The following is a 27719-nucleotide window of genomic DNA, read 5'->3' as shown; positions in this document are numbered from 1 at the left end:
GATAACATTCATGCTATAGGAGTCCCAGAAAAATAAGAGAGAGAAAAGGGGGCAGAAAATGTATTTGAAGAAATAATAGCTGAAACTTCCTTATCTAGGAAAGGAAACAGACATTCAGACCCAGGAAGCACAGAAAGCCCCTGACAAAATCAACCCAAGGAGGTTCATACCAAGACACATAAGAATCAAAATGATAAAAATAGTAATAGAAAATTTTAAAAATACCAAGAGGGAAAAAAACTACATACAAGGGAAATAAGACTATCAGCTGATTTTTTCAGCAAGAATTTTGCAGGACAGAAGGGAGTGGCACGATATATTCAAAGTGCTGGGGGAAAAAAACAAAACCCTGCAACCAATAATACTCTATCCAGCAGCCTATCATGACAAATATCAGGAGAGATAAAGAGTTCTGCAGACAAACAAAAATAAAAGAATTTCATCACCAATGAACCAGCATTAGAAAAAAGGTGAAAGGACTCCTTGAGTGGAAAGGAAAGACCATAAGCAGGATTAAGAAAAGTAGGAAGCACAAAAGCAGAAAAATTAAATATAATTATAGAAAATCAGTCAAGTGATTCACAATAAAAGGATGTAAACTATGGCAGTATATACTTAACATGTGGAAGAGAAAGGAGTAAAAATTTAGTGATTTTAGGATGGGCCAAACTTAGTGACCGTGACTTAAAACAGACTCCTAATAAGATTCTATACATAAATGTAATGATAACCACAAGTCAAAAAACAGTAATAGATATGGAAATAATAAAGAGAAGAAATCCAAGTACATTACTAAAGAAAGCTAGCAAACCCTGAGAAAAGAGCAAGAGAAGAAAGTAATGGAGAATACAAAAACAATGATAAAATAAGTTTAAAAATGCAAATGATTATGTACCTGTCAATAATTACTTGAAATGCAGGTGGACTAAATGTTCCAATCAAAAGACATAGGGTGATAGAATAGGTAACAAGGAAAACCAATGTATATTCTCCCTACAGGAGACTCATTCCAGTCCCAAAGAAATACACTGATTGAAAGTGAGGAGATGGAAGCATTTATCATGCAATGGAATTGAAAAGAAAACTGGGGAAGCAATGCTGATGTCAGACAAAATAGACTTTAAAACAGGAGATAAAGGACACTATATCATAATAAAGGAGACAATGGAATAAGAAGACAGAACAATTAGAAATATTTATGCACCCAAAATGGGAGAATCCAATGACATAAAGCAGAATAACAAACATAAAGGAGGTAATCAATAGTAATACAGTAATAGGGACTTTAACAGTCAATTTACATAAATGGACAGATCATCCAAAGACAAAATCAAGAAGGAAATATTGGCTTTGAATGCCACAGGGACAAGACGGATCTAAAAGATAATTCAGAACATATGAAGAGTGGAATGTACATCCTTCTGAAGTGAACATGGGATATTCTCCAAAACAGATCATGTGTTGGGCCATGAAACAAGAATAAACAAATTCAAAAAGACAGTCATACCATGCATCTTTTCTGACCACAATGCTATGAAACTAGAAATCAACAGCAAGAAAAAATCTGGAGATTACACAAATACATGGAAATTAAATAGCATGCTGTTAACAATTTCTTGGCCCACCAAAAAAATCAAAGAAAAAAAAATGTTTAAATGCATTGAGACAAATAAAAGTGAAAATACAACAGTCCAAAATCTTTGTGATACAGCAAAAGTGGTCCTAACAGGGAAGTTGATAGCAATACAGGTCTACCTCAAGAAGCAAGAAAAGTTTCAAATAAATAACCTAACCCTACACTTAAAAGAACTAGAAAAAGAATAAACAAATCCAAAACCAGGAGAATGAAGGAAATAGCAAAGAGCAGAAATCAATGAAATGAAAGAACAACCAAAAAAAGTGAACAGATCAATGAAAATTAGGAGTTGATTCTTTGAAAAGGTCAACAAAATTAATAAACATTCATCCAGAGTCACCCACCCCCAAAAAGAGTGAGGACTCAAACTAGAAATGAAAGAGGAGAAATAATGACTGACATCATAGAAATACAAGGGATTATAAAAGCATATTATAAAAATTTTTATGCCAACAAAATGGACAACCTAGAAACATGGATAAATTTCTAAAAACATATGACCTCCCAAAACCAATTTAAGAAGAAAAATGTAAATTTGAACAGACCAATTACCCGCAATGAAATTGAATCAATAATCATACAACTCCCAAAAAACAAAAGTCTAGGACCACATGGTTTCACAGGTGAATTCTACCAAGCAGTTAATATACTTCTCAAATTATTCCAAAAAATAAAAGAGGAAGGAAAGGTTGCAAATTCATTCCATGAAGCCAAACCGGATAAAGACACAACAACAACAACAACAAAGAACTACAGGTCAGTATCTCTGATGAATATACATGAAATTAGCAAACTGAATTCAACAATACGTTAAACAAATAGTTCTCCACAATTAAGTGGATTTTATTCCGGAGATGTGAGTGTGGTTCATTATTCTCACATCAATCAATATAAATAATTTACCATGATCAAGTGGGATTTATTCTTGGGATGTAAGAGTGGTTCAACATTCACAAATCAATCAGTGTCATAAATCATATCAATAAGAGAAAGGATAAAACTATATGATCATTTCAATAGATGCCAAAAAAGCACACTACAAAGAACAAAATCCATTCATGGTGGAAATCCTCAACAAAGTAGGTTTCAAGGGAACATACCTCAACATAATAAGGGACAGATATGAAAAACCCACAGGTAACGTCATTTTAATGGGGAAAGACAGAGCTTTTCCTCTAGGATAAGGTGCAAGACAAGGATGCACTGTTTTATTCAAAATAGTACCAGAGTCCTACCTACAGCAATCAGACAAGAAAAAGAAATGAGGGGGACCCATATTGGTAAAGACGAAGTAAAACCTTCCCTATTTGCAGATTATATGAAAATACTGAAAACACTACCAAAAAACTACTAGAAGCAATAAATGAATTCAGTAAATTTGCAGAATACAAAATCGATATCCAGAAATTGGAGGTGTTTCTATACATTCTAAATGAAGTAGCAGAAAGAGAAATTTAAGAAACAACACTATTTAAAATTGTATCAAAAACAATAAATACCTAAGAGGTGAAAGGTCTGTACTCTGAAAACTATAAAACCCTGATAAAAGGAACTGAAGATGACCCACACAAAAAACAAAGATATTTCATGTTCATGGACTTGAGAAATTATATTGTTAAAATGTCACCTCACAGATTTAATGCAATCCCTATGAAAATGCAACAGCATTTTTCACAGAACTAGAATAAAAAATACTGAACTAAAATAGAGAATACTGAAATTTGTATGGAACCACAAAAGACTAGAACTAGAATAAATAATACTGAAATTTGTATGGAACCACAAAAGACCCACAATAGCCAAAGCAATCTTCAGAAAGAACAAAGCTAGAGGTATCACAATCCCAGATTTCAAAATATATAAGCTGTAGTAGTCAAAACAGTATGGTACTGATAGAGTAACAAACATATAGATCAATGAAAAACAAGAGAGAGCTCAGAAATAAACACATGAGTTTATGGTCAATTAATCTATGAATAAGGAAGCAAGAATAAACAATGGGGAAAACATGTCTCTTCAAAAACGGTGCTGGGAAAACTGGACAGCCACATGAAAAAGAATGAAACTTGACCACTTTCTCACACCACACACAAACTCAAAATGGATTAAAGACTTAAATGTGAGACCTAAACCATAAAAATCCTAGAAGAGAGGACTAGTAATTTCTCTGACCTCAGCTGTAACAATATTTTTTAAAATATATCTCCTGCGGCAAGGAAACAAAATAAAAAACAAACTATTGGGACTAAATCAAAATAAAAAGCTTTTACACAGCAAAGTTTACCATCAATAAAACAAAAAGAAACCTACTGAATGGGAGAAGATATTTACAAATGCTATATGCAATAAGGGGTTAATATCCAAAATATATAAAGAAATTATACAACTCAATACCAAAAAAAGACAAATCAATTAAAAAATGGGCAGATGACATACACAGACATTTCTCCAAAGACATTCAGGTGGCCAACAGACACACAAAAAGATGCTCAACATTACTAATCATCACGTAAATGCAAATTAAAATCACGAGATATTACTATATAGCTGTCAGAATGGCTAAAACCAAAACACAAAAAATAAAAAGGTTTAGTGAGAATGTGGAGAAAAAGGAATCCTCATGAACTGATGGTGGGAATTCAGACTGGAGCAGCCACTGTGGAAAACAGTATGAAGGTTGCTCAAAAATTAAAAATAGAAATATCATATCCAATAATTCCATTAGTATTTACCCAAAAAACACACTAACACTAATTTCAAAAGATAGTCAAGATATGGAAGCAAACTACATGTCCACCAATAGACAAATGGATAAGAAGTGGGATACAGACACACACACACAAACACACACATATACACACAATGAAATATTATATAGCCATAGAAAGAATGAGATGTGCCATTTGAGACAACATGGATTAATCTAGGGGGAATTATCTTAAGTGAAATACACAAGACAAAAACTATATAATTCCTCTAAGTGGAATTTTTTTTAAAAATTAATAAATAAACAAAAAGCAGAATCAGACCTATAAATACAGACTGGTATTTGCCAGAAGGGAGGGTATTGGGCAAAATGGTTGAAGGTGAGTGGGAGATACAGGCTTCTAGTTATTGAACATGTTAATTATATTGTAACAGCAATAAATTAGGACAGGTAGTAGCTACACTTGTGGTGAACACAGTATATAGTCTTGTTGAATCACTATGTTGTATACCTGAAATTAGTGTAATATTGGATGTCAACATACATCCGTGAAGTTTTCTTTTAAACAAACATTAAATGAGTACCTGTTGTCTGCTGGACTGATAGTAGGTAATTTCACCTACAATATCGGAGTTAAATAAAATCTTGCTTATTCCTGCTGTTGCAACAACTATGTATACTCATTATTCAATCAAGAAAAATATCTAGTTGTTTAAATTAGACCCAATTTTTACTATCTTGGATAATTAATCTACAAAGCATGCACAATCTGATTTCACCTTTTCATGCCCGAATGTCATTGAAAAAAATAAAAAGCCGAGAAGAACCATTGCATAAAATCAAACAGAGCACTCCATGTATCATCCAAAATGAGTCTCAAACTTCAATCTCTGTGTTTTAGATTCACAACCAAAGCATTCCTTGGAAAGTTCCATATTCATCTGAATGTGAAGCAGCCCCCTTGCCAAGGTTATTTTCTCCTGGCAACCGATTCTTGAGTAAATATCATAAGGAGAGTTTATCTACTGAATGCCAGTTTGACCCAAATTACAATTCATCTGATTAAATATTAATTTGCAGTGGATGAGCCATTATTAAATGAAAGTCAAAGAACCTTCCTTCAGTTTCATTTCACATCATTACAGACATCTTACCATTATGGCTAACAGGAAGATAACACTCTACATATGGCAGATTAGTTCCCATGATTACAGCTTATGTCTGTCTGGACACATCACCAGTCTCAATGCATTCTCTAGTGAGCCAAGTACAATACATATCTACCATGGCTCTTAACGGGTGGCTTGGAGCTAAGCTCTTGGCTATAAAACTGTTAACTCAAGACATTTAAATAGAGACAGTGCTCAGGGCACGTGGGTGGCTCAGTCATTTAAGCATCTGACTTTGGCTCAGGTCATGATCTCACGGTTCATGGGTTCGAGCCCTGCGTCGGGCTCTGTGCTGACAGCTCAGAGCCTGGAGACTGCTTCAGATTCTGTCTCTCCCTCTCTCTCTGTTCCTCCCCCGCTCACAGTCTGTCTCTCTTTGTCTCTCAAAAATAAATTAACACTAAAAAATAAAAAATAGAGACAGTGCTTTAAATTAGGGTACCAAAGAAATTTAGTACATGTAAAAAGGAAAAAAAAATTTCGCCTGGATAGGTAAGAAGTTTCTCCTTGTATATTATACATAGATCTGTTAGAGCAAAGGGAAAAAAGAATATTCAACCCTCCTCCATGTGACAGGCTGTATGATATATTACAAAGGGAATGAACGTGAATTAATTGGAAATTGTGGGTCCCAGCCCAAGTCCCCATTCTGCTGCTCAATATGTATTTGGCTAGATATAAATAACCTCTTTGAGTTTTTTTTCTTTGTATCTGTAAAACTGACAAAAAGGATCTCTGACTTACCCACTTCAGGGAATTGCTGAGGGAATCAAAGGGATAGATAATAGATGCTAAATTCCTTCACAAAACGGAAAAAGCCACATAAGCATTTAAACTGCCAGTCCAAGTTTTCCTTTTAGGTAGGAGAAGGTAGGTGAGAATCAGAATAAAGAATATTCCACCGGGAGTAAGGAGACCTAGATTAGCTGTGTGTTTTATGCCCCAGAGTAGCTGTGTGTTTTTCCAACAAAGCATGCACTCTTCTTGAATTTTTGTTGCTTACCTATAAAATGTGGCAAAAGTCAAATGAAGTATTCAAAATAACAGACTGAAGAATCTGAACTTTTGGCACAATACCAGAATTTGTGCAAAACTCCTTTCCCTCCAGATTTTTTTTTCAGTAGAAAAATTACTTAAAGTCAGAGGGACCTTCAGCTGCTTCCAGTGACATGTGTCCACCTTTAGAAATGTTAATCACCCATTATTAGGGGTATTCAGGGAGAAAAGCAACTTAACAAGCTCTGGTACCCCCTTAATTGAATGATAAATGTGTACTGAAGTAACTTTGATCAAATTCCACTTGCTTTTCATTCAAGAACACAGCAATCCTTCATATTCCCTAGACATCCTGATGCATTTTAAATACATATTACAAAATCCATTATCCATACCTGAAAAGGCCGCCTGCTGGAAATGTTGAGGCGTGTCCTTGTCCATCTGTTGCCTTGGTTCCCAAATATCTGCCATAGCAGCTGTCCTCTTGTGTTACTCCAGACCCGCTGGTAGATGGCCAGCCTGTAAATGTGCTTCCCGAACATGTGGTAATAGAAGCGGAAGGTGCAGCTGTCTGCATCAGTGGCATTAAGGACAGGACTGAGCAGAGCGGCTCTGTTTTGGAAAACCTGAGGCTCCGAAGATTCTATGTAGAGATAGTGCCCTTTAGCTGTGCCCCAAGTATTATCCTTCATTGGCCCTGTATTAAGTGTTGGGGTTGGACCGTGCTTCCTGGTCCAATCAAAGTCATCTTCTGTATCTTGTTCCCAGTTACAAATTCCATTTTCAAAGTTACACTGTAGCTCGGGTACTGCAATTGGCATTAAACGAGAGCAAAAGAAAATTAAGGACAAAAATAACTATGATTAAAAATACCAGTTGATATTTTGCTCCTGCCAAGGTTAACCATTTTAACTTTTTTCTCAAATGCAACATTAAAGTTTTTAAAAAGTGAATAAATCCTAGACTTAAATCAAGTAATCATATTTTATAGACTGAAGGTGGCATCACTTCAGCCATTATTTTCCAAATGCCTTTTATGCCCATCCCTCCACCATTTCTAGCACTATAACTCTATGCAAATGGTCATGACACCATGGCTGACCCAACACAACAAACTTCTGGTTCAGCTGATTTCAACCTTAGCCGAATGTTTCAATCCCCAGTGAGCATGAAAAATCAAAACAAAACACACTAAAGCCGAGAATTCATCTCCGGAGATGTTGATTTAATTGGTACAAACAGTGCATCTGGACTTCAGGATACTTCATCACCTCCCTTGGTGATTCTCACACACGGAACTGAGAACTGTCATATTTTCATAGGGTCTCAACCTTTCAGAATCACCTGAGGTGCATGGTATAATTGCTTAGTCCATGGCAAAGTCCTGTACAAATTACTCGTTTGTCAGACATGGGGTGAAGCCCAGGATCCATATTTTAATAAGCACCCAAGATGATCCTGATGCCAGTGTTTTCCAGACCCCATGCTGAAAAACTCTTCTTTCTGGCATCATCTTGCCACAGTAACACGCCAATGCCAGAATGACCATTCTTCCACGGCAGTTTATCATTTTCCTTCTGTATTCAAAATCCTTCCATAGGTACTCATTTCAACTTAAGCCTAAATTCCTCTATCTTTCAAGCTTCACCTTTCCCAAGTTAACTTCCTGTTCATACCCTTCCCCTTGGCATAGGCCATCTTCTACATGTGCCTTAAACACCTCGCCCCTCTCTCCTTCCTCTATTCATGCCTCCTGCTGTGCTGTGTGCCCAGTGGACTCTTGGCTGTGTCTCCTGGGAGGCATTTTTTTTCTTCTCACTGGATTGTAGCACCTTTGAGCCGGAGCTTTGAAACTTTCAGTCACTAGAAGGATTCAAAGCACTTAGGAAAAACTGACTTGTCCCTTGTCAACTAGCTGATCTACCTTAATTTCTAGGATAATAGAGGAATTCACTTCTCAGGAGGTGAGCATTTTGTAGACACCAAGGATTGGTTTAGAATAAATGCAACAGAATGTACATCTAGCATTAATTGGGGAGGAAAAAAAAAAAAAAACAGGAATTAGAATTAACGAGTAGTTCTACATTTTAGCTTCATTTACATAAGCTAATATTTAAAAAAAAAACAAATGTCAGTTATCTTTTAACTATTCATCTTAGTGAGTGCACTTGGTGCCAAAGGTGAATAAATATGCTGAAACAATAAATACAAGCATATGTGGATAAATGCAGCCAGGCAAGAACAAATCATCTGTCTTTGAAAACCACAGAACAGGGGCTTAGACCTAATGAAGGGAACCAAGTGAGTAAATGTCAAATGGGAGATGAGCTTTCATTTGATATTTCCTCACTTGTGACTAATCAAGCCCAGCTGTGACGTGAACTGGGGCCCCACAGTGTACTCTCCAGGTGTCAGTCTGTGGCGGTGGAGCAGAAGGAGAATGTCAAGCTGTGAAGTTTTTTGACATATAACTGGCACTGAAGCCAGGAGATTTCGATACTGCCTGTCTTCATACTGACTGCATGCTCAGTCTTTACTTCAAAAGGGAATACACGTAGCTCCACCTTCAAATAAAATACTATGTCTCTAAACATAGGAACCTTTAGGAAATACAACACAGATTTCTGGATGTCTAACGCATTCTATGTAATAAAGTAACAGGTCTATATGGAGAGCTGTAGGAGAAACTGACAGTCTAATGCCACTATGGTTTCCTTTCATTAGTACTTCGTCACTGAAAGTATTTTGCTATTACACTTGTATGGCCATAATTCCCTGCTACTAAGTTACTACTGGGTAGTCGGAAGGATAATTTGCTTCTTTCCAGCAACAGATCAACATTTTGTGGAGGTGTAGGATTTGGAGACCTTGGAAAAGATGAAAAAGCTTTCTGAATTTGCAAAAAATAAATTGCCTCAATGACAAGTAACACTTCTTATGTCAGCCCATGTCTAAATTATCAACTTTATTTATATCCACTCAAGGTATTAGTTGTGTAATGAGACACATGGTAATTCTGACTTCAATCTACCTATATAAAAATCACATATATGCAACAATCTCTACAATAATTTATATGGAAATTTCTTGATGCAGTGTTTCCTATGATGTACCGAGCATATTATGGCTTCCTTTTGGTTTATAATTAGCCTCACAATTTAATAGGCAAATAGCTTGAATTTTAAGAACTGTTGCTATTTCTAGACAAGGAAAGATGCAAACTCTTTTTCTGACTGATTTTTGAAATCTGAAAAAAAAAACAACTCTGAGCTTCTAATTCATTTTCAAGATCAACTGCACTGGGCACGATATATCTGGAGCTAGGTTTATTAAACTGCAAACCATATACAATCATCCGATACCATAAATGTTTTGGTGAATTTAAACCAAAAAGTCAGGACGTATCTTTGACATGCCACTCTCTGCTCCCTATAGCCAAAACACCATCAAATGTCCCTCCTAAATATCTCCCCAAACATCAGTCCCTCCATCACCATCACTATCGCTGGGACGCAGGCTGCCTTCCGCCTCCTTAGTTGACTACCACAATGGCCTCCTGATCGGTCTCCTGAAACCTTTCTCCTCCAATCCGCTCATCACACTGTATTTACAGTGACATGGTTTACAAGCCCAATTTTATTATATTACCCTCCTTACTAAAAACTTTCAAATGAAGAAAAACCTCCTTAATACGGACTACCAAGATCTGCAAACCTAGCCTCCCCCACATCTCTGTCCTTATGCTGCACTCTGTCTCCCCTTGACCTCTCGACTCCAGCCACACTGGCTGGCCTCCACCTGCCATGCAGTCACATATCAGGGCTTTTGCATATATGCTTCAATTGACTATTTTTCAGATCTCAGCTAAATCATCACCTCTAAAAAATTCAATACATTATAAAAATTCAGAGCATCTCCCTCTGTAATGCCTATCTAAGCTGCCATTTTGTAGTTAATTTTTAAATATTTGAACAATATATATCTCCTCAGTTAAACAGTAAGCTCCATGAGGTCTGAGACTCGGTAGTTGTGTTTCATCACTGTGTCTCTGGTATGGATTTTATGAGTCTACATAACAAATACTGGTAGCCCAATTAACTGAACAGTCATCAACTTTGGAACAATGCTTAGTGTCTTTGCTTTGATTGCCTAGAAAACAGTGACCTGATCAAGGTCACCACTATCAATATAAGGACCAAAACAAACAAACAAACAAACAAACAAGCAAAAAAAAAAAAAAAACTTACCACAGTTGGCCTCATCAGTGTGATCACCGCAATCATCCACCAGATCACATAACAGAAGTTTTTCTATGCAAGCCTTGGTGTGTCGACACCAGAAAAAATCTGGCTCCTCACAGCTCTCCGCAGGAAGGGGAAGAGTGCAATTTTCAAATCTGATGTCATCAATAGCCGAGACCCCATCATAAATGCCAAGACTGACTTTATCTAGTGACAAATGGAAGGGCTGAGTAAGGCGTCCAAGCTGAATAGTCGCCTGTGACCACTGGTTGCCCTGGTTATATAATACTCTCCAGAGTACTGTAGGGTCGCTAGAATTTTCCACATGTAGCTGTAGCTCAGCTGCTCCCACTGATAGACCATAGTTATAAAACCTGAAAAAGAGCAAACACAAGAAATGGAAATGATTTATGGGATCGACTAAGTATTTAACTTACAGACTCTTTCACCTGGTTAAAAGTCAATTAATTATTAGTTATCATAATGGATGCCTTTATTTCTTGCAGTAACTGTGGTTGCTCATATCTGCTGAGGTGCATTCTCTGGAGTGCAGGATCCCAGGAGCCTGTCTCAAGGAGGTCAATCCAGTGTTAAATCAAAGCAGTGTTAACTCAATTATAATCCCTTGTTGGAGGGGAAGAGTCCCTTTCATCTAAAGAAAGAACACAACAAATATGGATAATATACTCCAAGTAAAATGCTAACTGTATAAATCAAATGCAATAGCTATTTTTAAAGCCAAACCCAGGGCAAATCTGAAAGTCCAGTAAGTTCAGGAGTATGCCTGCAACCACTGGGCTGCAAGGGTAGTTGACCACAGATTTTAGTATTTTTTTTTTAACGTTTATTCGTTTTTTGCGAGACAGAGAGAGACAGAGCATGATGGGGGAGGGGCAGAGAGAGAGGGAGATACAGAATCCGAAGCAGACTCCAGGCTCTGAACTGACAGCATAGATCCTGACGCGGGTCTCGAACTCACAGACCATGAGATCATGACCTGAGCCGAAGTCAGATGCTTAAATGACTGAGCCACCCAGGCATCCCGGATTTTAATATTTACCAGAAGGAAAGTGTGCATCCAGGTCCTGCCTGGCTGAAAGTTGGGCTCTGGAGTTTAGCAACTTGTGACAAGCTTCTGCTTTTCTTCAGAATGAACATAAAATGTCCTATTGAAATACAAATACGTAAATCAGCCAACTGAGTTGAAACACCTGCCTTTTAACCCTACACTGAATTCTACACCTGACAAAAATTAAGACTATACAATTAAAAATCAATAACAGTGATTGTGACTCAAGTCTACTCTTATAAATACTAAACTAGTATCTACATCTATGTGAAAATGTCCACAAAAGTTAATAATTTCAGTGAATTCAGTCAAAAAGAGAACTGGACTCCCTCCCCACCACCCATAAAGGAGTCATTTCACATTGACAACGTAAGAATAATTGCCAATATTCAAATGTCATACAATTTGTCTTAGTAACGTAGAACTTTAAATGCTTCTCTTTCTCTTCTCAGACCTGACCCAGGGTGAATGGAAGTAGTAACTAAGAACCTCTCCTTGTGTCTTACCTTGAGCTGTTCTGTGAGTATGATCCCAAGGTGGAGCCTGTTGTTCAAATTCAGCTGAAAGGTTACTTCTAGAGTTCCATATCCAGTCAAAATGGTCACCACTAATTGCTTCAAACCAACCACAGCTATTTGCTTCAAAGTCACATTTGGAACCTGAAGAACAAAATGGGACTCTTAGGGTGACTCTCCAAAGTATTCACACGCTTTAGAAAGGATAGAGATCAACTGAAATCACCTTATTATACTTCTCTAAATACTTTAAAGGACACATTTGAGGAAAAAAAGGATCCTATCTGATCTAAACAATTAAAACACAACAGAGTTGTTCTTTTCATACTGGAAATTGATAAAGCAGAATTACCAAGAAATTAAACTTTTTTCCAAATATTTTTTCAAGGAAACAGCATTCGTCAGCCATATTGATTATAGATTTGCCAAGGTTTGCCTAATTTATCCTGATACTCATGTTACTTCTCCGCCACTATTACATCACCTGGAAGATTTAATTGTTCCTACAGATTATTAAACACTAAAACATGAAAAGTAGCCACTTTAAAAATTTTTAGTATTTAAGAATTCCAGATTATATTTAATATGATGTTCACCAGCAATTTTGTAGAGCTGAATTATTTACCACAGCATCGTATGCATTACGTAATTTGTGCAGGGCAGAATAATTTGACCCACTTTTCAGGTAAATATGTAAGAAACAGTTAATTTCCACAAAGCCATAAGAAAAAAAGAAAGAGAAGGACTGGGAAGTCATAATAATAGTGTCAAATTATGGCTGATATATAGCAGATACCTTATGTCATAGACTCTGAACCAAGTGCTTTATATAGATCAAACTTTCACAATAGCCTAGAGGAAAGTGTTATTGTTGTAGTTGTTTTAAAGAAGAAAAAAAGAAAGTTCAGGAAAGTTACTAACTTAACCAAGATCACAGAATTATGAAGATGTAAAATGGTCTGAAATCCAGATATTTTCACTCCAAATCTAATATTCTTTCTGCAACTATTGACAATAATTTTTAATTGTTGTGAGACTGGAAAAAAAGATAAACCCAAAAGGCACAATCTGGGTTTGTTCAATGTGGACATTCAGATATTACTATATATCCCAATGCAAAATGAGATTTGATGACTTTGCACTGGAATCCTTGGCCATTAGTTATTTTTATCCAAGGAAAGAATACTAAACTGCATAGATGTGCCTTTATAAAAAGACTTAGGTAGAAAGCAGGAAGCTTAGGGAATAAAAGTATAAAGTAAATCACTCAATAAGATTATAAAATTCAAACTCACAAGGGAATTTTAACCTAGTGAAAAATCATTTTCAATTTTGAAAATACTATACTTACACAGAGAGGAAGGTGAGGTGAATTGTAACATTATAAACATAAAATATTATAAAATGACTTACAAATACTATAAATCAATATTATTTCTTAAGTTTCTGTAAAATATCTGATTTCAAAAATATACCTGCTTTCTGTCAGGTTTCCTGACACAAAATGTGACCAAAAGTCAATGAGAATGTATAAAAATAAATACCTTTAAAATTAAATACTTTTTTAAATATTGTATCAACTTTAATAAGCAAGGAATAACTCCATTTCATTATATTAGGAACCAGAAAAATCAACAAATTACTGCTATATTTAGAATGAGGATCTCCCAAGCAAAGTTTAGAAATTTATGGTGAAACAAAATGAAATGCTGCTCAAGAGCAAAAAAAGAATCATGATAATTATGAGAAATTAGGGATAAATGTTAAGAATATTGAAGACTTTGCATTTTTAAAAGCCATCTCTGTTTGCAAATGCATAATAAATAAATAACCCATAAATATACATAGATTCCCGTGGTTTCAAAATATGTTGCCATTTCAATGTTCAGTATTCAAATGTTGCCATTTCAATCCCTGGGAAAGCAATGCTTTTGATTCCTATTTCAGACAATCCAAAGAAAAAAAAAAAGGATCCAGGAGTTCTTGTTATGCAAATATAGAAAGGAAACAAGTTATTGCTGCTGTATAATAGCTATTGCACATAGCTTCCTGGAAAGGGAGCCTTATTGACTACTATCCAGAGAAATACTGATGTAGAAATAAATGAATGTTCTAATGAGAGTAAAATTTTAGAAACCATTATAGCAATTTGCTAGTTCTCTTAGATAAGGTCCATCAAAGATGACAACTTTTAACAGATTATGTTGTTTAAATTCAAATATGCCTGTTTAATATATTTTGTTCCTAAATATTTAGATTTCTACACACATTTTAAAATCTCACCTCAGTTAATCAGAGAATGCAATAATCAGCTGAAATTGATCTGGTTAGCTGTTAACCAAATATAGATTTATTAGGACGGCTTTAAAAATTATATATGTCTTATTTTTAATGTTTATTTATATTTGAAAGAGAGAACGCAAGTGGGGGAGGGGCAGAGAGAGAAGGGGCAGAGGACCTGAAGCAAATTTCCCGCTGAAAGTGGCAAGCAAGGTGGGGCTTGAACTCATGAAACTCAACATCACGACCTGAGCCAAAGTTGGACGCTCAACCAACAGCACCACCCAGGTGCCCACATATGTCTTTTTCTGTCTTAGAAATATAATATCCTGGATACGTCTTAATAACTGAGGTTCAAGGATTGTTCACTTTTTTTGGAACATCATTATCGACTTTCTCAATTATCCTCATCACCAGAAACAACATAATTTGCACAAACATTTATAGTCACCACTACCTCAGGGTTTATTGTGTACCAACTTTGTGCTAGGGGCTGGTACGTTCATAAGTGGATACCTGTTGACATAAAGTTTCTAAAAATTAGTTGTCTGTTTCTATGGCTGTGGGTAAAAAAAGCTAGTGACTCTAAAGCAGATTTAAATTATTTTGAGTAAAACTATCTTTGTTGCCTCTATTAGTTATTTAAATATAATCACAGTAGCTGCCCCTGAGGAAAGGGTACTAGAGGATATTTGGTGACTGACAAACAGGTCCATCATCCTACACTATCACTGTCATGTTGAGAGCTTTTCACTGAGACAGAAGAAGATAAATTTATATCGGAGTTAAGGAACCTGCAGAAGGGAAAAAAATACAGAATCAGTCTGTCTCATATCAGAATCACTGTTGGAACTTCTTTGATGGTTTGGGATAATGCCTAAAAGCGGTCATGTGTAAGAAATAAACATGAAAGGTACAAAGCGTCTGAGCTGATAATTTGGGTCTCACACAAAGACTTAAAAATTTATACGAGAGTGCTCCTTGATACTTACCCAAAGGAGCTGAAAACTTATGTCCACACAAAACCTTCACATGGATATTTACAGCAGCTTTATTCCTAATTGCTAAAACCTGAAAGCAACAGAAATGTCCAGCGACAGAAATGTCCCTCAATAGGTGAATAGATAAATAAACTGTCATACATCTGGACAGTGGAATATTATTCAGCACTAAAAAATGAGCTAGTGGGGTGCCTGGGTGGGTCAGTGTGTCAAGTGTCAAACTTCAGCTCAGGTCATGATCTCATGGTTCATGGGTTCAATCCCTGCATGGGGCTCTGTGCTGATAGCTCAGAGCCTGGATGGAGCCTGCTTCAGATTCTGTGTCTCCCTCTCTCTCAGCCCCTCCCTCCCCTGCTTGTGCTTTGTCTGTCTGTCTCTCTCTCTTTCTCTCTCTCTCTCAAAAAGAAATAAACATTTAAAAAATTATTTAAAAAATAAAAAATGAGCTATCAAGCTATGAAAAGACACGAAGGAATCTTAAATGCATATTTCTAAGTGAAAGAAACCAATCTGAAAAGGCTCTATACTGTAGGCTTCCAACTATATGACATTCTGAGGGAATGTCAACTCAGTTGGTTAAGTGTCCAACTCTTGATTTTGGCTCAGGTCATGATCTCATGTTTCGTGAAACTGAGCCCCATGTGGGGCTCTGTGCTGACAGTGTAGAGCCTGCTTAGGGTTCTCTCTCTCCTTCTCTCTCTCTCTCTTGCCCCCCCCAATAAATAAATCAACTATATGACATTTTTCAAAAGGCCAACTGTGAAGACAGTAAAAAGAACAGTGGTTGCCAGAAGTTGGAGGTGGGGGGAGGACTAACTAGGCGGAGTACAGAGTATTTTTATGCCAGTGAAAATATTCTGTATGATACCATGCTGACAAATGGATTTTACTCTCTATTCTTCCAAACCCACAGAATGTACAACAGCTAGTGTGGACCCTAATATAAATTATGGGCTTCGAGTAATTATGATGCATCAGTGTAGGTTCCTCACTTGTAACAAATGCCCCACTCTGGGGGGAAAGGCTGATAGAGAAGCTGTGCACATAATGGGGGGGGGGAGGTATACATGAAAACTCTGTACTTTTTCTGTGACTCTAAAACTGCTCTGAAAAAAAGTATTAATAATTACCTAATAAGTTAATGTAAGTACTACAAAGAAAATCAAAACAAAAATTTATAGGAAAAAATATGTTCTGATACATCATGTACTTGAACCCCAAACTCCCTCTGTTTTTAGTCACATCAGCAAAAAAATTCTCAGATTTTAGGGGAAAAAGGGAAAATGGCTAAACATGTAAGTGGTTAATTATAAAAATTAAACCTGAAGCCCAGCTGAAGGCCAAACTGTGGTTTGCAGAGAGATCTAAACCAGTAAAGACATAACTGCAGTGTGGGGGACATCCATTTACTACAAATGTCACATCTTACCTAACTCTCATGAAATACAGAAGATATTATTTTCCCCATTTTAGAGATGAGAAATATAAGGTTGAAAGGGGAATAACATAATTTCTCAGTGCTCATTATTACGGACAAAATTCCAACCCAGACCTAATGTCAAAGCCTGTGCTTTTAAAAAAGTATGCCGCTTCTTGTAGTTAAAAAAAAGTGATAATAATGATAGCTAACAATTTTAGAACTGTTACAGGCCATGCCCTGTGCTATGTGTTTTCATGCAAGATCATATAAAATCTAAACATGTGTAATCACAGACACGCTCTGGAAGTAGACTTTAAACTATACAATACTAAAGGCATACCTTGTTTTATTATGCCTCATAAATACTGCATTTTTTTAACAAACTGAAGGCTTGTGGCCGACAGTGATTAAGTCCATTGAATCCATTTTTCCAACAGCATTTGCTCACTTCATGTGTCTGTGTCGTATTCTAGTAATTCTCACAGTATTTCAAACTCATCAATTATATTTGTTACCATGATCTGGAATCAGTTATCTTTGATGTTACTATTTTAATTGTTTTGGAGCACCATCAGCTATGCCCATACAAGATGGTAAACTTAATAAATGTGTCTGTGCTGGCTGCTTCACCGACCGGCCACTCTCCCATCTCTCTCCTTCTCTTTTGGCCTCCCTATTTCCTGAGACACAAAATACTGACATGAGGCCAATTACTAACTCTACAATGGCCTTTAAGTGTTCAAGCAAAAGGAAGAGCCACACATTTCTTACTTTAGGTCAGAAGTTAGAAACGATTAAATTTAGTGAGGAAGATGTCAAAAGCTGAGATAGGCAAAAAATTTTGGCCTTTTGAGACAAACAGTTAATGAAGATGTGGATGCAAAGGAGAAGTTCTTGAAGGAAATTAAAAGTGCTGCCAGTGAACACACAAATGGTAAAAAAGCGAAGCAGCTTTATTGCTGATGTGGAGAAAGTTGGAGTGGTCTGGAGGGAAGATCAAACCAGCCACAGCATTCCCTGAAGCCAAAGCCTCATCCAGAGCAAGGTCCTAACTCTCTCCAATTCTATGAAGGCTGAGAGAGGTGAGGAAGATGCTGATGAGGTTAAAGCTAGCAGAGATTGGTTCATGAGGTTGAAGGAAAGAAGCCATTTACATCATATAAAAGTTCAAGGTGAAGCAAAAGGTGCTGATGTAGAAACTGCAGCAGGTTATCCAGAAGATGTAGCTAAGATAATCAATGAAGTGAGCTACACGAAACAGGGGACTTTCTGGGATTCCTGGTGGCTCAGCTGGCTAAGCTTCCAACTCTTAATTTTGGCTCAGGTCATGAGCACAGGATTCATGAGGTCGAGCCACATGTAGGGCTCTGTGCTGACAACGCTCAGCCTGCTTGGGATTCTCTCTCTCTTCCTCTCTGCCTCTCCCCACACTCACCCTCGCTCTCTCAAAATAAATAAACTTTAAAAAAATAGTGTATTTTCAATGTAGATGAAACAGCTTTATAGTAGAAGAAGATGCTTATGGACTTTCATAGCTAGAAAGGAGAAGTCAATGCTTGGCTTTAAAGCTTCAAAGAACAGGCCGACTCTCTAGTCAGGGGCTAATGCAGCTGGTGACTGTACATGGAAGGCAATGCTCAGTTACCATTCTGAAAATCCTAGGACCTTTAAGAACTCTGCTAAATCTACTCTGCCTGTGCTCTAGAAATGAAACTACAAAGCCTAGATGACCATGCAACTATTTACAACATGGTTTTCTGAATATTTTAAGCCCACTGTTGAACCTACTGCTCAAAAATAAAAGATTCCATTCAAAATATGGCTACTCCGTGACAATGCCTCCAGTCATCCCAGGGCTCTGATGGACACATACGATGAGATGAATGTTGTTTTCATGCCTGCTATTACAACACCCATTCTGCAGCCTGCAGATCAAGTAGTCATTTCAACTTTCAAGGCTTATTATTTAAGAAATACATTTCATAAATCTCTAGCTGCCATATATAATGATTCCTGGGATGGATCTGGGCAAAATAAATTGAAAGCCTTCTAGAAAGCACTGACCATGCTAGATGCCATTAAGAACATTTGTGATTCATGAGAAGAGACCAAAATATCAACATAAACAGGGGTTTGAAAGAAGTTGATTCCAGTCCTCGTGGATGGCTTTGAGGGGTTCAAGACTTAAGTGGAGGAAGTGACTACAGATGGGCGGAAACAGCAGGACAGCTAGAATTAGACACGGAGCCTGAAGATGGGACTGAAGTGCTGCAATCTCTGATGAAACTTTAATGGATGAGTAGTTGCTTCTTATGGATGAGCAAAGAAAATGGTTTCTTGAGACATAACTTGCTCCTACTCATGGAGAATCTGCTGTGAAGATTGCTGAAATGACAACGAAGGATTTCAACTACCGCACAAACTTAGTTGATAAAGCAGCAGTGGGGTTTGAGAGGACGGATTCCAATTTTGAAAGAGGTTCTACTGGGGGTAAAATGCTATCAAACAGCATCACATGCTATGGAGAAACTGTTCGTGAAAGGAAGAGCCAATTAATGCAGCGAATTTCACTGTTGTCTTGTTTTAACAAATTGTCATAGCCACTCTAACCTTCACCTACTACCACACGATCAATCACCGTCAACACAGAGGTAAGACCTTCCACCAGCAGAAAGACTCCTTGAAAGCTCAGATGGTAGCAATTTTTTAGCAATAAAGCATTTTTTTAATTAAGGTATGTACACTGTTATTTTATTTTATTTTTTTTTAATTTTTTTTCAACGTTTATTTTTATTTTTGGGACAGAGAGAGACAGAGCATGAACAGGGGAGGGGCAGAGAGAGAGGGAGACACAGAATCGGAAACAGGCTCCAGGCTCCGAGCCATCAGCCCAGAGCCTGACGCGGGGCTTGAACTCACGGGCCGTGAGATCATGACCTGAGCCGAAGTCGGACGCCCAACCGACTGCGCCACCCAGGCGCCCCATGTACATTGTTATTTTAGACATAATGCTACTGCACACTTAACGGACTACAATAAAGTATAAACATAACTTTCATACGTGCTGGAAAACCAAAGCATTAATTTGATTTGCTTTATTGTGATACTTGTTTCACAGCAGTGGTCTGGAATTGCACCCACAACATCTCTGAGGCATGTCTGTCATAACTGTGAGTCCAACAGATTAACTCTCCTTGTTTAGGTCTTTTGTTTTGTTTTGTTTTGTTTTTGTCTCTCTAGATTTCATGACCCTCCTGAAAGTTGCATGAAGGAGGACAAAAGTTAACTGAGTATTCCAGTACACTGGCTTAAGTTCATTGAGGTTGTACTTTATTCGATTAAGCTGAGGTTATTATAAACTTCAAAGGCATTCATACCATATATACTATTTCAGAACATGTTCTCTACTAATAGTATTTCTTTGAGTTTCAGGCTTTTCATGCATTCATATGGTTATATGTTCACAGTTATGATGTTAAAATAATTGAAACACAGATGTCATCAATAGTTAATATTCATCAGTTGTTTAAAACATAAAACAGGAAGCAAATATTTACAAAATCGCCATGAAATAAAAAAGATGTCTATATAAATAAACAGAAGTAATGAAATAGTTTAAAGGAGGACCAATGCATAAATAACAATAACATTTGTCATTCAAAATACTGAACTTGAAATGAAAATGATTAATAACATTATCCTACATATGGTTTTAAGGGTCTCCTATAATTTGACCAACAGAGACACTCTTGGGACACAATTCACAATGGGTCTCTTATGTTTCTGCATGTCTTACAAACTGTCATGAACCGCCCCTTTGTTCCAGGCCATCTTTTTAAGGATATTTAAATAGCAAACAGTTATGAAAAACAGAGGTAGTGACTCTGTCTATAACAGAGAGCAAATTATTATCTTGTATGATATAATAAGGAAAATGTCTTCCCCTAAAACAAAGGTCAGACACATTTGCTTGAATCACAATATAAAAGATTTGGGTTCTATAAACTCAGGCTTTCTTAGCTGTGATGCAAAACCCACTTCATCCACCTGGGCCCCTCTGTGTTGCTCCTGGGACTCAGGGAACAAGAGGAACCAAGGCAAACAGGATGTTTATGCTGTGTTATACCATAAGTAGTACTACACCCTTTGTCTCTGACCCAGGAGTCTCACCCGTTCTGCCAGCATCCATGAAACTATGGCAGACTAGCTTGTAAGAAGGGTAAATGTCAGACCTTTCACATTTCTCAACACACATTACATTAAATTATATATTAAATTATATATGTATATATGCATAAGTATATATATATACATATATATACACATATAATACATAAGTATTTTGTGTGTGTGTGTGTGTGTGTGTGTGTGTGTTACCTTTACCTTTCATGAAAGAGGAAAAATGATTCAGAGGGAGAAACCAGTAGTCCAGATGTGGAAAAAAGAACCCAGATCTTGCAACCAAATCAAGGAACTGCAGCTAAAATTTTCCCAGGTGAAATTTCAAAACTGCTTTGAGCCAGTGCCTTGTTTACCTTCCATTCTCTCCTTCTCTTTTTTGAACTAAAATGTCAGGTGTTGTCCTGATGCCTGTCTTATGACTGCATGTTAAGAATGTTGGATGCAGATCACTTACATCCTTAATTTCACAGCTCAACAGATGGAAGGTATGATGCCAAGAAGCTGTACCACATCTAAACCCAAGTAGATACTTAAGTGATGATTTCTAGACCTCCGAACTCACTACATTTAATTGAGCATTTAGACCTTTTTACTATGGCTCTAATGGGGTGAGATCCTTGGAAATCGTGGGAGATGATGAACAGATTTTGCATATGAGAGAAATCACAGCGACCAGAGATTAAACTATAGTAAAGCAGAACTATAATATAGCCCTCATGGTCTCAAACCCCTGCTGCTATAACTTTATTAGGTTATGTTACACGGCTAAGGAGTTTTGCCAACATAACTAAGGTTACTAATCAGTTGACCTTATGATATGTGAAGATATCTGTGTAAGCCAACCTAATCAATACATCCTTTAGGAGAGCATTTGTCTCTAAATGATCACAGAATTTAGAGAGGTTGGAAGTGTAAGTGTCTGCCATTGCAGGTTGAAAGATGAATGGGGGCATTAACAACATTAATGTCATTTCAAAGCTTTCATCTCTTGCTAACATGTTTTTCTGGAAGGAAACTGATGCCCCAAATACCAGCAGCAAAAACAGTGCCTTCTAAAATGGTTGTGTGCATGTATTTGATCAACTGAAAAAAAGTCATGACCAAAACTTAAAGTTAGCTTTTTCTTTGAAACTAAACACAAGAATATTCTCATTATAATAGAAACTCAAAGTGGTCTTTTGAGCAAGAATTCAAATTTTAATTTCTAAGTTTTTCTGGCATCATGCTACATACATAATCTAGCACACTATCATAATAAATAAGTCCCCAAATAGTACATATGATTATTAGGTTTTAAACATTAGCAATAAGAGATCATATCCTCACTAAATCCCCACATAAAAAAGACTGAGTAGTTTGAAAAAGTAATCAAAAAACTAAAACAGTAGTGGACGGGGAATGAGAAGGAAAGGATGCCACATCAGTAATCTTAAAGCTGAGTTCATGTAGTCTTTTAGGAAAGCAGTGAACTGAGGCAGGAAAAAAATGTAGAATTAGGTGGATCAGTCAAGGAGAGGCACAAGTCTAGAAGGGGGCTCCTGATGTCCTGACCACTACTCACATGTCTTGTTGGGCACGAAAGTCATTGCAACCCTTTTAAAACCACAGAGTTCATCCATTCTGTTACTCTTCTAAGAAGAGTTTCTGTCTACAACCATAATAGGTTTCTGATTCACATGTTCTTCTCCTCTCAGTTCCCAAATCTACTCTTCTCTACTTGGTTGCTAACAAGTAAGTCCTCTGTGTCACATGAGACAATGTGCATACCAAGTGTGTACAATTTTTATTTCACTTATACTTCTCCTATATATCTCCCTGATGACAGAGACTCTCTATTACTTCATGATAATTCTAATCTAGTCGAGGGAATTAAATAAGGACTCAAACAATGTCTGATGAACAATAAAGCAAATAAAAGAACTGTATGTTCATGAGCCACATCACAGTCACTTATAGTTTCTTATCTCTTTTGTAGCCACTCCAATTCCAGTGCTTGGTGGCTACCCAGAAATGCGAGCACATAAACTCTGACAGCATCACAATTACTTACTGAATATCAAGTACATTCTAGGCCTTAAAATAGGGACTGGAGATAAAAGAAACTATAAACTTCTGTATCCCCTACTGGCTTACGTTCTGGTAGATCACAGCATTGTTCCTATTTAGTGCTTCCCAACTTGACTCTTCACCTCTGTAACAAAATCTTGGTCATCACTTCTGCCCTATCGAGTACATCTAGTAAGTCAGTAACAACCCATCCCACATTACCAGAGCACTAACACTCTTCTAAAAAGTTTAACTATAGTAATGACTATTATTAAAATGTACTCAATAATGAAATTTCACAATCGAAATGTAAATATGGTGACCCTTAGGGATGATGAGCCTGAGTTAAGTTACATTTATTTCTAAATATATATTTATAGCACATGCATATGCACACACACACTCACACGCACACATATAACCCAAAGAAAATAAATGCAGGTTCTTGCTAAGCCTAAAAATTTGAGAGGTAGTGACATCACCAAGATGGTGACATAGGCCATTCCTGACTTCACTCTTCCTCACAAAAACAACAACTAACTACTCATAAAGAAGAGAAAATTCCAGAACACGGGGATGAAACATCCCCTGCACCACAGAGATAAGACAGACTACACTCAATGGTTAAGAGAAGAGACTACACACTGACGGCTTTGCCCCTCTCCCAGACAAGATCAGTAACCCATGGAGAAGTCTTCCCGAAGCCTCCATTCCTCCAATGGGAAAAAAGGACACAGGGGGCCAATCACCCCCTTGCGTTGTGGATCACTTCCTGACAGCCCCTACTCTAGCCTTGCCTCATTAGAATTGCAGGGGAAACCGTGGGGTTCTCCCACAGGAATCTGACAGTGACAGTGAAGGCAGGGTAGCTTGCAACAACCAGCATACAGATCTTGGCAGATGTAGTTTCTGACTACAGCACCCCAAATAAAGTAGTAATCGAAGTAGTAACCCTACCAGTAGCTTTGATCATCATCACTAGAAACAAGTCGGGGACATACTCTGACCAGAGAACTCACTGAAGGGCAGATCTGCCTGATTTGGGTACTCATACAAGGAGTGTTGCTGACCCTAGATCCTGGCTTGTCCGTGCCCAAGCGAGGAGTCATATCCCCCCCTCCCCCGCCACTAGGCACAGTGTCTCCTGGCTCCATCTGGCCAGTGTGTCTGGCAAGAATACATGGAAGCTTTACAGCTCCACAATACTCCAACCAAGAGGGAGGTGGATGGAGCTGATAGCTCCCAGAGCAAAGCCAGTACAGCGTATGAAGAATTCCCCTACTACAACACACAGCCAAGGCTGAGGGCTCTTCGTGGCCCATGGTTTCAAAAGGAAAGCTTGTTTCTAGAAAATGTGAGCTAAGCCAGGAGTGGCTCCTCCCAATCCTACCCAAGCAAGTGATCTGAAACATAGCCATACCCACTGTGGCTCCCAGGCCCCACCTGACCAGAAGAGCTGGCAAGACACCTGAAAGCTATGTAACCAACAATGCTTAAACCAATAAGCAGAAAGGCAGAGTCAAGAGCAAAGCAGAGCAAAGCCAGCACCAGGTGTAAAGGGGTGGCCTGCTATACCTAGGCAGGGGGATTAATTCAAAGCCAATATAGAGGGTAGTTCCTGACCCCTGCTGACTGAAAAGACTGAGAAAAGCAGAGAAGCCTGGAGCAGCCCTCCACTCTCCCATCCAGAAAAGGGAGTTGAGACAGTCCCACCACTGTAGATAGTGTCTTCCAGCCCCAGCTGATCAGAAGGGCTGGTGAAAATACCTGGAACCATATAAAGCTGGCAATGCTACAGCTAAGAGACAGACAGGCAGAGCCAAAAGTCAGCAGAGCAAAGACAATGACCTTACTTGGCCAGGGAACTTGGGGCATAGGTTAGCTCAAGTTAAGACAACAAGCAAAGAGCTTTACTGCCTATAGAGGTGCTTTTCCCAATGCTCCTGGGCAGAGAAACAAATTCATAGGCCCAAATCATTGCTCATATAGCCTTCAGCCTGTGTGACTGGAGAACCTAACCAGAGCACATGGGGAACTGCCACATAGTCCGTCCAAAATCCCTGCTTCCAGTTGCACTTTAAAAGAGAGAACAGCCTATGGCTTTCTCCATTTCCAGAGAAAACTGTTGGCCTTACATGACCAAGAAATTCAGTGTGCACTCTTGCATTGATTCAGGCCTCCCCAAATGAGCTATACAGATCCTGTATCCTGTCCTACTATCCTGCTCATGAAGGGAAATTAACTCACAGCTCTATCTACTACTAAATATAGTACCCATTACAGACCATCTAGTCAGCCTGACCAGAAAATCCGGACAACTGGTGAGACCATCCAAAGACTCACTTGTCTAGAAAACCAAGACAGTAGTCCTATCTAACTGTTCTCAGACGGTAGCACAACTCCTTCCCCACAGCCAACCTTACAACTCAGACAGTTGCCTTGTCAAAAAATAGACCGTAATAGCATTCCACACCTGCCCAAAGTCACAGGCCTAGAAATCCAAACAGAGCTGACTACTGAAGATCTGTGTCTGCCAAAGCAAATCTGTAAAATCTGGAAGAGAGTCCCAATTATTCAAATGTGTAGATACCAACGTAAGAAATCAACAATAAAAAAACCATCACCGGAAACATATAAAGTTCCAAAAACTGACTCAAAGAAAATAGAGATCTAGGAATTATCAGAGAAGATTTCTCATAATTATCTTAAGTTTAGATAACCATAAGAGTACATAGACAATTACATGAAGTTAGGAAAATAATGCATAAACAAAACAGTAAGTTTGACAAAAAATACAGAAATCAATAGAAATCCTAGAGCTGAAAAAATAATTAAGCTGACATATTCAACAGAAAGTTTCAAAAATACAATGCAGAAGAAAGAATTAGTGACCTAAAGCATAAGACATAGGAAATTATCCAGTCAGAGAAACAACAACAACAATAACAAAAAGATAACAAAGACTAAAGTAAGCCTATGGGACTCATAGACTCAATGGGAATTCCAGAAGAAAGAATGATACAGGGATGGAAAGTAAATTTAAAGCAATAGTGACTGAAAATTTCCCAAGCCTGGGAAAGAAAATGGACATCCAGATCCACGATTTCCAAAGTACCAGAAATACACTGAACCTGAGGAGGGCTACACCAAGACACATTATAATTAAACTGCCAAAGCCAAGGAAAGAATTTTAAAAGCAGTAAGAAAAAAAAAAAGAGAGAGAAAAGATACATATATGGGAACCTCCATAAGACGATAAGCAGATTTCTCAAGAGAGACTTTTAAGGCCAGGATAGAATGGGATGCCATATTCAAAATATTGAAGAATATAACCAAGAATTCTATACCCAGCAAAACTATCCTTTATAAATGAAGAAGAAACACTTTCTCAAACAAAAGATGAGGGAGTTCATTACCACTGGACCTGCATTATAAGAAAGACTTAGAGAATTATTTGAGTGAAAGTAAAATAACATAAACTTCATAAAAATATAAAAAGAAAGCATAAAACTCACTCACTGGTAATGGTAAATACAGAGTCAAAGTTAGATTCTGTAAGATGGTGATGACAGTGAGTAATTCACTTACAACTCTCATGTAAAAGTTAAAACAAATGTAGTAAAAATACCATAACTACCGTAATTGTTATTAGTTACACATATAAAAAATATGTGAATTGTATCAGAAATTACATAAATATTAGGGGGAAAAGAACAGAAGTGATAATTTAAGGATTTTTATGAAGGAAAGTTGTTATAAGCTTAAAGTAGGGTTTATAATTTTATGATGTTTTATGTAAGCCTCATGAAAACCACAGAAAAAACCCTGAACCAATTACACAGATAAACATGACAAAGAAGACAAAGCATACTATTATCAAAAGACATTAAAACACAAAAGCAAACAGGGATATACAAAGCATGGAACAATACATCTATAAAGCAACCCAAAAACAATTTTTGGAATGGAAAAAATCAACAGATATAAAAATTGTAGATATTGACGGACCCAACATCAAAGCATCATAATAAATAAAGCAAAAATTAACAGAGGTAAAAGGAGAATAAACATCAATACAATAACAGTTGAAGACTTTAATACCCCACTCTCAACAATGGACAGATCATCCAGAGAATGAATAAGTTAATAGATTTGCGCAACACTAGAGACTGAATGTACCCAATAGGCCTATACATAACATTCTATGCAACAACAGCAGAATTCACTCAAGTGTGCGTGGAACATTTCTAGCATGAACTATATGTTAGGCCATAAAACAGATCCTAGCAAATTCAATGTGACTGAAATCATACCAAATACCTCCTCTGACCATGATGGTATGAAAGAAATCAAAAATATGGAAAACTAGAAAATTCATGAATACACAGAAATTAAATACACATTCCTGAACAACCAATGAATCAAAGAAGAAATTAAAGGGGAAATAATAGTACTTC

General features: G+C 37.3%; 1 protein-coding gene across 3 annotated transcripts in view; it reads right to left on the bottom strand.

Annotated features, from left to right (window-relative positions):
- Window positions 1–27719, bottom strand: part of MALRD1 (MAM and LDL receptor class A domain containing 1) — a 754681-nt gene that overhangs the window by 583092 nt on the left and 143870 nt on the right. For all 3 annotated transcript variants that reach the window (XM_027074220.2, XM_053225367.1, XM_053225368.1), the window contains 4 exons: window positions 12325–12477; window positions 11810–11915; window positions 10756–11123; window positions 6904–7316 (listed from right to left, as the gene is read on the bottom strand). In XM_027074220.2, the coding sequence (XP_026930021.1) occupies window positions 6904–7316; window positions 10756–11123; window positions 11810–11915; window positions 12325–12477 (1040 nt within the window). The remainder of the gene's footprint in view (window positions 1–6903; window positions 7317–10755; window positions 11124–11809; window positions 11916–12324; window positions 12478–27719) is intronic.

The sequence above is a fragment of the Acinonyx jubatus genome, chromosome B4 (genome assembly GCF_027475565.1).
Source record: "Acinonyx jubatus isolate Ajub_Pintada_27869175 chromosome B4, VMU_Ajub_asm_v1.0, whole genome shotgun sequence".
Lineage (NCBI taxonomy): Eukaryota > Metazoa > Chordata > Mammalia > Carnivora > Felidae > Acinonyx > Acinonyx jubatus.
Note: the sequence above shows the minus strand (reverse complement) of the source record. Positions and strands in the feature narration are given on the sequence as shown.